Genomic DNA, 14,145 nt, shown 5'->3' on the forward strand with positions numbered 1-14,145 from the left:
AAATTCTCCCCTACATTTTTTAATATAAGACAGGATAGCTCCACTTGAATTGATTCACTTCCTATTAGAAGTGTAGTAATAGTGTATAGTACGCTGAACAAAAGTTTGGGAGAAATATGCCTTTTTTCAAGTCTACCAAAATACAAGAAGTCTTTTTTTTACTTTTATCTTTTTCTACTCATTATTTGGCTATAAGTGCTCCTTATTAGAAACAGCAGTTCATACCCATTGATGTCATCTTAAATGTAGCTGAGAGTAAAAAGGTATGTTGTTACCAACTTTGTATAGACAAAGGTAAAAAAAAAAAATAGACTGATGCAGTGTATTTGCTCAAGGAAACAGAAACATTTGTGTCAAAGGAAGGAATCGAAATCTAATCTTCTGAACACAGTGCTTGAAACAGCAGATTGTCCTTCCCCTCTGATGCCATGTCTGTCCTGAGCTTTACTGCCCATCTTGACAATTCCAGAATTGTAACAAATCATGAACTTACAACAAACATTCTTCCTCATCTATTTTGATTACTGTACACTGACAGAAAAGCAGTTCAAAGGAAATCTGAAAGATAGTGAGTGATCTGTAACCAAGACTCTAGATATTTGGTAATGTGATCGAACAGGGAACTAATTCTAGTTTTTGATATCCAAAACACAAACTTAGGAAGAATAGTCTGCAGTGGTGCTTGTTTTAGCTTTTTGGATTGAAGTACTGCTCACAATTATTTCTGCAGATCACTTTCCCTGTGAAAGAAAGTAATAGTAGCTTGAATGACAGTAGTAGTAATATGTAAGGTATTGGTTTGGCCTTTCAAAGTTTACTTGTAGCTGGATAATGCCCCTTTGAAACACAAAAGCTCATACACTAGAACCTTTTCATCATATAAACACTTAAGCAAGAAGCATGATGGTTCACATGAATTCAAATCACAAGTATTCACATCTACATTTATGTGAGCGTTCATTATAAATGTTCCCAGCGTTATTATTATGCAACACGGTAACAGAGAATTTTATTTACAATCCTGCTTCTATAGTCATTTACCCTAAAGAAATCACATCATCCATCTGTAAGTCCAGCAAATTAAATTCCCATAGGGCAGCTAGCTCTATGGAAGGGGTTAGAATATTTTGCTAAAAGTAAGGATCTTGACAAGACATGACACAATATTGTAATAATACTGTACACTCTAGGCTCTATCTTATTATTATTCCTCTGACATGATCACTCTGCAACATTTAATGTTCATTAGCAACAATATTTATTCTGGAGTCAGGCATATTGATATTATAATAAGAACTCAATTTCATAAATCCCAGAACTATAATTAGATTTGGAAAAAACAAATATGCAGACAATGGTCAATAGATCAAAAGCATTTATTGCACAGATGTATTCAGACATTAATTTGAACAGAGTACACACACTAAAACTAACTTAGCGTGGTGTCAGACAATATGAGGCATATGTTGATAAGTCACAACAGAGATCTCCTGGCATGCCCTCATTTGTTACAAAATACATGGCTGTGAAACAGCACTAAAAACTGATTCTCAAGAGTACTGAGTGGAGATCGTATCGTCCTTATTACAGAGAACAGGTATGATTCAGAATAGTTTCTACAAGGTAGCTGCATGATTATAAAGGATGGCTTTAAAAACAATGGTACTATTTACAGATTCAGTGAGTTCCGTATCTTTATAAGAAGATATGTGTGTGTGTACATATATATACATACATATATATATATATATACACACACGTATATATATATACACCACTTGGAGTTAATGTCAAAAAAAGTCTTTTTTCCTGTGTTAGCTCACATCTATACTTTACTTTATAATGTAGGACGATAATACAGTTATCATGTTCCCAACAAACTGAATATATCAGGGTATAAAGAAACTTCACCTAAGCTGTATAATCAAGTTCTATTTCCATCTGTAAGTACACCAAAAAGTGGTCTGGGCATATTTGAAAAAGATATAAATGAAAAGTTTCTATTGCAATACTGGTGCTTCTTGCCAAACCTGGAATCAGATTTTGTAGCAGAATTCATCACACATTTAGATTATATGTTTGTTCATGATTTCCACAGTTGATTTCATTAACATAACATATGTAACATATTCATTATTCTCACAATGCTTTACTAATGTGTTTTTCATTTCAGATCTTTTGGCCAACTGTGTTTTGATGAGTGCTTCAGGTATTATCTTCTATTACACATGGTCGTTGCCTAACTCACTGCATAGTTTTTGCTTCATCACTGAGTAACAAACATATAACAAGCTAACCTGTTTGTAGCCTACAAAGCAATATAAGGGCTGAAATGCACTGTTTTCCATGTGAACAGAGCCATTCCTTGAAATTCTCAGAAAAAACAAATTCTTCAAAAATAACAAAGGGAATGGAAGGATGAATAATTCAAAGATACATTCAGAAAAACCACAATGCTCATGGAAATGTTCCATATTTTTATCTATTTTACTCATCACAGACTGGTACATGATGCAGTACATGAGTTCAGGAAAGGGAAAAGCATTGCTTCTGAGTCATGAATTAGGAAAAGGAATTCATAAGCAGAGAAAACCACATATTTGCAATAAAAAGCTATGAGAATTGATAAAGTACAAGCTGTTTTAGTTACCATGAGTAAAATTGAAACAACAAATAAAACTTCCCCAAGAATAAGAAGAGAATAGAAAGAGAAGGACATTGTTATGCAATGCAAAGCACAAAATTAAAAACAATTCTAGAGTAACGGGACCCTAGAAGATCCTGGGACAGAGATGGCTACACTCCATCTAACTCTGGTCTGTGGAATGAGCCCCAACTATTACCCAATAGCTTCAAAGAAAACCTCATGCCTAGAAAAAATGAAAAAATATTAGAGAGCAATGCTTTAGGTGGATGGGGCTGTCTGCCAGAGCTGAAGGGAAACAATGAATTGCTTTTCATGTCACTAACTGGGCAAAACTTTTTCTTGTGATGGACTGAAAAGAAACACATGAGATTTTACACTAAACACGCCACGGTACCATTCTTGTGACTGGCAGTTAACAACAAATGCCTGTGCCCCAAAGAAAAGAAAAAAACCACCAAAAAACAGAAATCCTTTCTCATTTCAAAAACTATAATGCAAATAAAACATGAAGGAAAACTTACACAGAAATATACAAATACTGAAATTGGAAAGATCAGTTCAATTCCCTTCTAGGGAATCAGCACATGCATGAAATTTCCACTTTCAATAAGATCACACAGCTAATAATTTTCTGCTTTTAGCCTCCAAAGAAGGGGACAAAACACCTCATCTTGACTGAAACAAAAAAGTATTTTTCCTCTCTTGTCGCAAGTTCAAAAATAAAATCCAAAGAAATTAAAACCTAATCGTAGTATCAACTTACTGTAATTTCCAAGGTAAAACACTGTATAGAAAAAGTGGCAATAAAATGTTTCATAAACAGTGTACGTTACAAGCAGACAATCAAGGAATCCACCCAAGGTAGAGAACGGAACCAACCCACTTCAGAATACCCAGTGTGTAGTGGCAGGAGTGAGCAGAGAACTCAACAGAGAGGAGGGAACTAAGTTTTGGTTTCACATTCCAAAAGGGCAGCAAGTAAAATACAGATGTTTTCATAATCAGTTTCTGAAAGCACAATGTTCTATATTATGAGTTCAACAAAAAGTTTAATTCATCCTGAAATTAAATTTTACAGGCTATCATTCTACCAAGAAAAATTGATTATTCTGGGAGGTTAACTTAAAAGATTTTTTTTTCCCTTCAATCCCAGCTTAAAATGAAAATTCAATTATAGCAGTAAATACTTCTTAATATACATTTTTGTTTAGCTATATGACTGTATTTTTGCTCCTTCTGTACGAAAGGACCATGGTAACTAAACCTTTTGAAAAACATCTTATCAGAAGGGTTGATACCCTGTACAGACTTTCACACATGATTTCAGCATTTTATATCTTCATAAGAAATGCTTATTTTGTTTAAAAAGATAAAGCATAGAACTGCCTTCAGCAAGTGCTTTTTAAAAAGGACTAATGTGCAGAATATCTGATTAGCTGGGCTGTAGATCATTCGTGTTTCCAGAGACTTTTCACCACCAGAGGCTTCCCACCACCTCAGATTCACTGCTTCCAGAACACAGAAGTATACTAGAGAAGTGTACAACTCTCCTTTCTCATAAACAGCACAAACTGACCTAATTCCACACAAAAAGCTCTGAAATCATTGCTTTCTTAAAATCTGTCCTGAGACACCTTCCCTCTACCCCAAGTGAGGCTAATAAAACACATGTACCACAGCAGTAAGCTGGAAAATTATGCAGCTTGATATAGAAACCTCAAACTCAGTAAGAATATGAGCTGATAAAATTTTCCATCCTAATGTGAAGGTCAAGTGGTAAAAAACATCTATGTCTTCTAATATGGAATATAGAATATATTACTTAAAATAACAAACACTTTGAGAAAGTCTTCAAACCTAGCTTTACTGTCCCACGTAAGCTGTGCAAAGTAACAACTGCAGATAATAATGTCAATAAAAAAAGTCTTTAACTATGATGAGAGAACAACTGGAAAAATGTAGATGGTATTAGCAACCATTTGTAAGTATTTGTAACAAACAGGGAAACATCATCCAACACATTTATCTTAGTAGTGAGACTTCTGTCTCATAGAACTTTTCTATTATAAGAAAATAGGTAATAAGTCATTACTACCTGATATGCCTTCATGATATTGACAGTTCCTTCTCCATTCTGGCCTGGGGATCCTTGGCTCTGTAGTAAATTTCTCACCGTTTCCTCCATTCTAGAGAATGAAAATATTTATATAAGACAACTGCATGGAACAAAATTTAGAGCTGCATTCAGTGTTTTTGTTCTTTACAAGAGCCAAACGCATCCATGGCTACCATGAAATTAATATTTAAAGGAAATCCTGGCTTTATAATGTTCTCATACTCCATGTTATGAATAACACATTAAGAGCACTCTTTTATCTCTGAATATGCACAGTAATTAGGTGCATTGTTAAAATCCTACTGTAGATCAGTTACAAAAATTAAAAACAAGTATTAGCAACAAGCTCACCTTGTCAACACTGTAACCAAACAACATGATAAAATTACTGTCATTTAGGAACAAAATCAGTCAGATTCAAAAAGAAACTGTTCTGTTTCTAGCCAATTGTCAGCTTTGTACAATTTAGACAGACTGTCAAATACATTACCAGTATTTACTCTCTTTGATAGGTGCAGCAGTGTGTGCCAGTACATTTGTTTATGGAGGCACAGCTGCTCAATATATTCACCTCTTTGCCCTTTCAAAGGGATGTAAAAAGCAAGTGTTGTCTACAATCTGGTATTACCATCTCAGGAAAACATAATCAACCTCGGTTCCATCAGTGAAAAGAATGTTTGCACTCTCATTTTGGAAGGTGCTAATGGCTACCAACAAAAGCTGTCTTTGATCTTCCCCCATTCATTGAGCATGTTAGAGCTAAGAAGAGCACTAACCCTCCTGAACAGAAGAAGCTCTGCTCCTTCAGACAGCAGGACCACTGTAGGCACTAGAGAGGCCAACCAAGGTAAATTAAATCCTATGGGCAGAGTGGATGTCACTGAGAGTGACTGCATGCCCAGTCCATGGGACTGAAGCAGGTTTCATCTCTGCGAGTATGGGTAAGAAGAGGAAAAAGATCACAATTCAGAGCAGCAGTGATGGACAAAGCAAGGAAGAAGGAGCGTTCAAGGGTTTCAAGATAGAAGTTGGAAAAGTGACATCCAGTTGCAGCTCCTCATGCTTCTCCCTCATCCACCTTCTCACTGCCATGGCACTTCTTCAGCTGTGCAGAAGCCACAATTTTCCTCACCTCCATTTTCACATTTTCTGTTCTTTTCCTTGAAGCTGTCTCAGTCTGGAGACACAGCTGGAAAAACAGCCCAGCTTGGAAGGGCCTGGGAAGGGACAATGCTGGGAGCTATGTGTGAGGTGACATGCAGGCTAGAGAGGAGGATTAACACCTTGCTCCACATTGCCAGATAGGCTGCACATCAGAACAGCAGTCTTGAAAAACACTGCTATTCCCAGGCACATCAGGCTGGAAACTGCCTGCTGCTGTTCATTTCTGTACTGCTTGGGGAAACGAGGACTTTCTATGCACCATTCTCTGCAAATGCAATTGAGCAGAAGAATTATTCACAGCATATCATTTTTTTTTTAATATTATTTCTAAGGTAACAATCCAGTGAGACAGCAAATATTAGCTAACTGCTCTGGAGAAAGGCCAATAGCATTATCTTTATAGAAACTATGTCTGCCTCAAAGCCTTTCTGCTCTTTCAGTCTTATCAGAATGAATGGTGTTGGCTAATTTAGCAATAATATGATGTTTTACTGGGTTTTCTCCTTGCAAGTCAGCCAGCTATGCTGCTTCTTGAGAAGCTGATGCTGTGATGTACTCATTCTGCCAAGATGCCCACTGACATTTTCCTTATTCGTATGATGGGTTTTTTGTCATTGATGTGCAGACTTCTACATTGCCAGAATGCCCACATAACAGTTGGACCATCTGTTGACCGAATGTGAATGAAAACAAGCCAGCTCTAATCTCTAGTGCAGACAGTGGTGCAGTTTTTCAGTTGCAGATTGCAACCATTTCCGCTCACAGGTTGACCTTAATCAGACTCCTCTTACACAAAAGAATACATTTTTTTGGTTCATAATGGATATATATTTAGTCCTCACTGAAATATTCCCTTTCTTCATATACTTACTATTTCATTTTTTTTTAAATTGATGGCATAGTATAATTCTTATTGTAATTACTATGTTTCTATCTATGTACAGAAAGTATATCCTACAGAAAGCTAAACAAAATTAATAGTTAAAAATCAAAGAAAGGGTGGGTTCCACTTTCGCTAAAATGAGACCTTTTTCCATTTAGGCCTAATAGTATCAATGAAAATGAAGTTTAGTTATATATTAGTATCACCAAGAAATCAACTTAGAATAATCTTGAAAACTTCTTGAATTCAGTAGGCCATTTCACCTTCAATCACATTCAGGTGTTCAGGACAACAGACCTGTCCAACCTAACTGCCTTACAGTGACTGGCTTGCACACTGTCTCATGTGGCAATTAGAACTACCACTGAGCAGCACATAGATTTCTAAGCAACAGAATACAATTTGCAACATGACAAAACTCTCAGTTAAACGCAGTGCAGTCTTCTTGTTTTCTTTGCTGCTATTATAACACTTTTAAAATGCTGACAGTCATGCAGCTGAGCCACAGGTACAGCAGAGATACCGCCCGTGCTGTCATGTCACTATAAAAGCAGCAAGTAGAGAAGATCTCAGTATTTATGGAACATCCAAAAACAGAAAGAGCAAACCAGTTTCTGTCAAATATCGAGTATAAATATGCTCATAGTCAGATTTACTGTAGAGCTCTGATGAACTGTGCTCCTGCAGCTCACAAGCTGCTGCTTCTTCACCAGCACCCCAGTTTGCCATTTTCTGGTTAGGATTGCTTAACCAAACATGGTACAGAGTAATAATTGAGGCTTGCTTCCCATAAATCAGAATCTCTGGAGCCTGAATTAATGGCACACTAATTAAAAACTGATTGCTATATTACAAACTATAATATTTTTCACAGTGTTAAAGAATACAAAAATTGTAAACTGAACATGAAATATCACAATACCAATGCTTTGCTCCCTGAACAAAGCTTCCAGAGGACACATAAATTTTGGGAGAGAAACACTTTAGAAAGGCTATCTCTACACACCACAGGAGATTTTTCCCCCTTCTGGTAACCACTAAGGTCACCTAGTCTTAGTTATGGCTCTAATATGCTGGATGGACCCACTCCAGTATTAAGCACTTGCTTATCATAGCCAGCATAGCTACTTCCCACGCATGTATTCTGTCTGCTTGCTGGCCAATGCTAGAAAACCTATTTTGCCAAGGATTCTGTGTATCTTACATAACTATCAAGCTGTTACAATCTGTAAAAACTCTAAATCTCACCATTCTGAGTCTACTTTTTTCAATCACTTTAAGAACATTTATTTTCCCCTTTTTTTGGTGTGTGTTAAGTGTCTATTCATCTGAAGTATTTCAATACCATTAAAATTCCTCTTACATCTATTATTTGAATAGAAAATTGAAGTTTTCTTAAACTGAAGTGTTCCTTTCAATTTATTAAAAATAAAAAAAAAATAATAAAAAGATTTTCTTCAGGAGAAAACCAAGTGAAACCCATGTTTGAGACAAGCTTTTAAAAGTTTCTTATCAAAATGCCAGAGCAGAGAAATAGTCCTCCACCAGCCCTAAACCAAGGATAAATTTCTGAAAGCATTAAACAGAAGAAATGAGGCACTCTGAGACTAGAATATGCTCATGGAATACAAGAGTTTAAAGAACATAAAATATTAATGTTACTGTAGGAAGCACTATCAGGTTCTCATCCAGAATATTATCTGCAATTGTGATCATCAGTGTTCAGGTGCGGCTCACTCACAGCGCATTCGCTGAAAGGCAGCTCGGAGGTTGTTTGCAGGAGCCAAGAACTTGTGTTGTGAAAAGAGACGGAAGAACACATCTTCCTGAACCTGAGAGATCAAGGGCCTACCATGGCATGACTTCCACAAATGAATAAGTGTGAAAAAGTAAAATGGGAAAGAAGACTGCATCAACTTAAGGTCAATGACTGATAAAATAAAATGGAAGTTTAGTGGTTTGAAATGCTTACAAATAAAGTTAGGCTGAAATTAGAATGTATTTAATCACTGAAGAGACTCTGAGACTCTGAAACTGTTCTGCCAGGCACAGTAATGGGATGGAAAACCTAAACAGCTTTAAGACAGTTGAGCAGTTTATGAAATTAATTAGATAACAGAGTCAAAAGCTGACGAGTGGAATTTATGATTCAAAGGTCCTCGCCTCCTGTAACAAAATCAGTCATTCCTACATTTTAATTTGTAATTTGTCCAGTGCTGCTGAGAGAATATAAGGAAATCAATCAAACTGCAACGTGTAGCATTTATTTTGCTCGTGTTTCTGCATGTTTCCAGGCATGAGGGCCGAGGGAATCGCTGGAAAAGAAGAAACATTGCTCCCTGGCTGTGGACCTGCACAGTGGCCATGGATGCTCAGGCCTTCCCTGTATTGTTTCTACAGCTCGGATCTCGTTCAGAAGCCAGGACCTGCCTGCAAGGACCATTGGGCTATAGGATACTTGCTTGTTAAGATTCTTGACAGTTTCTGACAGCCCTGCTGCCTCCATCTCCTGCCTGACCCAGCTGCTGACATCTCTCACAGTTTGCCACAGTAATTTCACATGTGGGGGATTTTATCTGACCAACTCTTCACTGTACAGTACATGTTTTTATGTCCTGTTTCACTGCAGCTGAAACTTCTTCTCTCCCCTGCAGCGTATCCCTTAGAGGTGTTTGATCTCTCCAGAACTAAAACCTTTTCTTGACAAAGCAAGCTTTCTTTGAAATAAAGCTTTTCCATAAATCCTGATCTTCAATTCCCCTTCTAGCACAGGGGCTACACACTGTATATCCTTCACTCTGCTCAGCAGCATCCATGCAGCCTATTTTACATCTCTCCCTTAAGGGGAGAGTAGCACGTAGTTGTTCCTGCTCCAGAAAGTGCATGACAGTTCAACCCCTTCTCCTGTGACCTATTTCCTTCAGTATCTCTGCAGGCTGGCAGCTGCCTTTTGCTAGGTGCTATCACCTCCTCTCTTCATCACCCTCAAGCTGAGGTGACAGTATTCAGTGGTTATTTCAAAGTCACGTCACAAGAATTCCTTCAACTTCATGCTGACTTACAGCCTTACAGAGATGTGTCCAAAGCTTTCTGCAGACACTGCAGCAGCTGAGGTTTGCATTTCAGTCTTTTCCACTTTCCCATGTCATGCAGCAGGCACACGGCCCTTTTGAAAGCCTTAGAGAAAAATATCGGTAACAGTTCCTTCTGCATCTTTAGCTTAACTTAGTTCTGTGTACTTTAAATTCTCAAGTGGGTATTTTCTTCCAGCTCCTGCCTGCACAACAGTGATGCTTCCTGCCTCTCTCCTGGGCCATTTCCAGCTCTAGTCTCTTTGTTCCTATTTTAAGTTACAGCCTCCCTGGAGTTGTGGCCTGGCTTTCACGTCCTTGAGCTCTCTGGCCTTTCGTACAGACTGACCATGGATTAAGGAGCAAGTTCCCACGTGATTTCTCAGCTTACAGCCTCTTCCAGGCCTTTCCCTACAGCCCTGAGCACTCCCAGGAGCTGGGAACCAGGTGGCATTTTCACCAGCTGGGCTCTGGTTGTCTCTTTTCAGTCTGCAATCTGTTAAGCTTTGGTGGCAGACTGCTGTGTTCCTGATCAACCTTCCAGCCCTCTCTCAAACCCACAACACAACCAAACAGAAAGCTTCTCTCTGACAGTTCTCAAACAAATTTGTTTGCTCACTTATGTACAGTTTCAAACTGGACTTGAATCACATCCAGATGAGGCTGCCTGCTCTCCCCAGCTCTCTTTTGACCTGGGGCTCATCTGTGTACTGAGGTGAGTTCCAGCTGTGCCTACAGCCCCAAAAACCTTGACCCTCCTATGCAAGACATGGAGATACCAGGCAGACATGATCTCTCCTTCCTGCGGCTCTGTCTGGCCCCATTGCTCCCAGGGAACCTGCAGCACAGTGTCAGAGCATTACCTTGAATGGGCAGGTAGCCTGGAGGCTTACAGCAGCTTCTCCAAATAATTGAGGTATTGAAAATGGATTTTATAAAAAGCAAAGAGAGAAGTAAAAGAAGATATATGATAAACTTTAAGGAGAACTGACAGATGGGGAATGTTGAGGCTCTAATCCCCATGAGATTTTCTCTGTATTTTCAGTTCTGCTTAGGATACGACTCCGGTACATGCCTTAGAGCAGTGTGCTAGGCAAAGCCTACAGAATGCACAATATCCAGCCTTAGGACTTCAGTTAGAAAATGAAGTAATATCCTCTACAGCAACAGAAAGACATATATAATGTATGAATTATGCTCATACAGTCTCAGTAAGGGTACACCTCAATTCACAAATACTACACAAATCCTCCTCCTGCAGCACCAGCCCGGCCTGTTCCCCAGTCCAGCCTCTGGGCAGCCAGCTCAGCCCTGTGGCATTTCCTAGTGGCAGATCCAAACTGCATAAGCTGATGCTAAACCATTCTTCTGAAAACATACTCAAAACCTACTCAAACTTTTGCCTGCAATGCATGCTACCTACAGAACAGTTACACATATAAAAACACCAAAGCATTTGTGCAAGATGAAGTGAACTACTATAAGGCCACGCCAGAATGGAATAGGTCTCAATCTCTACTAACAAGGGGAGAAGGACCCTCCCTTCATAAGCAGAACCTCATCAGTTGCTCACTCCAGTAGACCATCCCATCCTTGAAAATCTCATGGAGCTGAAGCACTGAGCACAGCGTTTGCTTAGTTAAACCACTAATGACTGAACCCACTGTAAATTATCAAGGTACCCCTAAAATAATATATATGTCTTGAGCCTCAGATAAGTTGAGTAGCATTTTGAAATACCTCAGCATTGGCATAAAACTACTCCCACACAAGTCTGAACTCCATTATTATGCAATGACAGAGCTGACATTCTCTGAAACTGCTCTAACGACTGTCTGAGCCAGGAAATGTTGGAAATGTTTCCACTGTCTCTTTCAGCCATATAGATTTCACTCATTAAACATACCTAGAGCAAAAAGTTTCTAAGCGGCAATAGAAACCAGTGATAATGTTTATTTCTGTGTTGCCAGATAGACAAATGCCATATGGACTGTATGGGTGTCTTCCATCACCAGGCCCATGTAAGATTTTGTAAGCTACAGGCATGGAGGAGGATTAAACAAAATACAGTCCAAGACTAAGCCTCACAGAAAAGCTTCTTACTGGCAATGGAAAGGATTTCTCAAACATTAAACTGTCTCTCCTTCAATTCCCCAGTAACACTTTTAGAACCTTAGGAGAGGAGATATTTTCATTAGTTGTAAGTGGATAGAACCAGACATGTAGAGAAAGCTAATTCTCGTGTCAACTTAAACATATGCTCATAAGTTAAAATTTAATTCACACTGGAGGCAGCAGAAATAGTTGCAATGTTTCAGCACATCCAAAAGCATCTGAAAAATTAGATAAAACTGCACAACCAGACTGCAAATATTTCTAATTTCAAGTAATTAGTTTTTATGCCCCCTCATCCCCCTTTTTTATATTTTAAGTAATTATTTGGTTTTCCATATTTGCAAAAATACGGGTAGGTGGATGGCTTTATCTACCAGCTACTCCAAACACATACTTAATTTTATACATATGAGCATCCTGATACAGACAAACTACTCCTGCTTTAAAGTACCTGTGAGTATGTAAGGCCACTCAAAACCAAAAAGATTTGGGTTGGTACTAAAACCACCTGTGTGTTGATGTAGCTACATAAATTTGTATTTTCCATGAATAACTGCAAGGACGCATGGAGGGAGGCAGCTTTTGTGTGGTTGAAGCAGTACAGCGAAGCACAAGCTGAAAATAAGGACTGTGAAAGTGAGCATTTGCAGAACTGCCCACAGTGCAAACCAGTGATTCTTCTGCATTTCCACACTACACAGCCATCAGGAAACTTTTATGCTCAAACTGCAAAGCATCCAAGCATCTGAAAAAGTCCTATGATATGAACAACATCAAATTCATGGAACCAATAAATGGCAGTATTTTCTTTACTGTATTGTTCTTCCCCTAGATATCTGCATCCTCCCTGTACATGTACACTACTACTGGCAACAAAATACGTGTTTATATTTGGAGAAAGATTCATTCTTTCTTTTCCTTCACAACACAGCTGTGAGAACTCTTGTAGTAACAGTTCCTTCATAATTCACACGACTGGGAAATCCATTGCAACAGACATTTTCCCATTAGCAAACAACCACAGTAAGAATCCAAGGATGATCTATCACAAAGTGGAGTTTGTTTCTGCAACGGGCAGATCAGATTAGCTTTAATTATCATAACTCACCACGTGCTAACAAACGTGGTTATTCTATTAGGAAGATCAGTGATGTGAGTCTTCATCCCAGGACATACCAAATGCTCATAAGTGCTCTGAGGCCCATAGCTGTTGTGCCACGATTATGCAGGTTAACATAACATACCACACTGACATCTTACAGGTGAATGGAAAGGCACAGCAAGGTTAAATAATACAGCTAATATTGGTGTTAGAATCCAGGTCACCAACTGCTAACTGTGCTGGTGTGAGCAGCAGGTGACACCCTCTTTGCTTCATATTGTTCTATGATATGACAACAAATCTTAAGCTCCTTCCATCAACAATTTGAGCTCTGTGTCTTACAAAGTTTGGAGTAACTTCAAATAAATTGGCAGTTTTCCTGTCTCTTTACTAACATGTTAATGTTTCACACATTTCAATGAATAGCTTATGCTCACATAACCTTAAACAAGCCATTCAATCTGGAATGAAGCATGGCACCAAATACTTCGTTCTGTCTTTTTACCATTCTGACATTTCTACTCTTCTACATTAAAATGAAACCTGGAGGATTTGTGGAGCTATGTAAAGAGATATTTATATCTCACCACTCTACAATTGTTGAGCAATTAAAAAAATGCAAAACATTTAAAGTATGTAATTCTTTTGATTAAGTGGATAGAGAGCATGCATATTATTGCTGTGCAGAAAGATATAAATTCTTTTGATTAAATGACTACTAAATATGCATTTTGTTAAAGTTGTTCCTGAAGTTTCATTATATTTAATTCCATGCAACATGCCCCAGTGCCTTTAGAGCCAAAGACTGGAAAATTTACTAAATTCTTGTGCTATTTTTCCCCTTAAAAATTATTTGTGAGTTTAATGCCTATATAAAAAAAAAACAAAACAACTATCTACTATGCAGCGAACTGGAATCTAAATAAATAAAGATTCAAGGGACCACTCCCTCGGTTTGGGTTCAGTACACTACAACTTAGGTTAAAAAATCAAAATCACAAGAGAGGCACCAACCATTTCCTGATACCATACCACTCACTGCAAAAG

At 38.2% G+C, this 14,145-nt stretch overlaps 1 protein-coding gene across 8 annotated transcripts in view; it reads right to left on the reverse strand.

Annotated features, from left to right (window-relative positions):
* Positions 1-14,145, reverse strand: part of NCKAP5 (NCK associated protein 5) — a 338,518-nt gene that overhangs the window by 122,472 nt on the left and 201,901 nt on the right. For 7 of the 8 annotated variants that reach the window (XM_085228902.1, XM_085228905.1, XM_085228903.1 and 4 more), the window contains one exon: positions 4,743-4,833. The exons of the other annotated variant lie outside the window; for it this stretch is intronic. In XM_085228902.1, the coding sequence (XP_085085028.1) occupies positions 4,743-4,833 (91 nt within the window). The remainder of the gene's footprint in view (positions 1-4,742; positions 4,834-14,145) is intronic. 8 annotated transcript variants of the gene reach the window in all.

Source organism: Meleagris gallopavo, chromosome 7, assembly GCF_905368555.1.
Source record: "Meleagris gallopavo chromosome 7, MGAL_WU_HG_1.1, whole genome shotgun sequence".
Taxonomy (NCBI): Eukaryota; Metazoa; Chordata; class Aves; order Galliformes; family Phasianidae; genus Meleagris; species Meleagris gallopavo.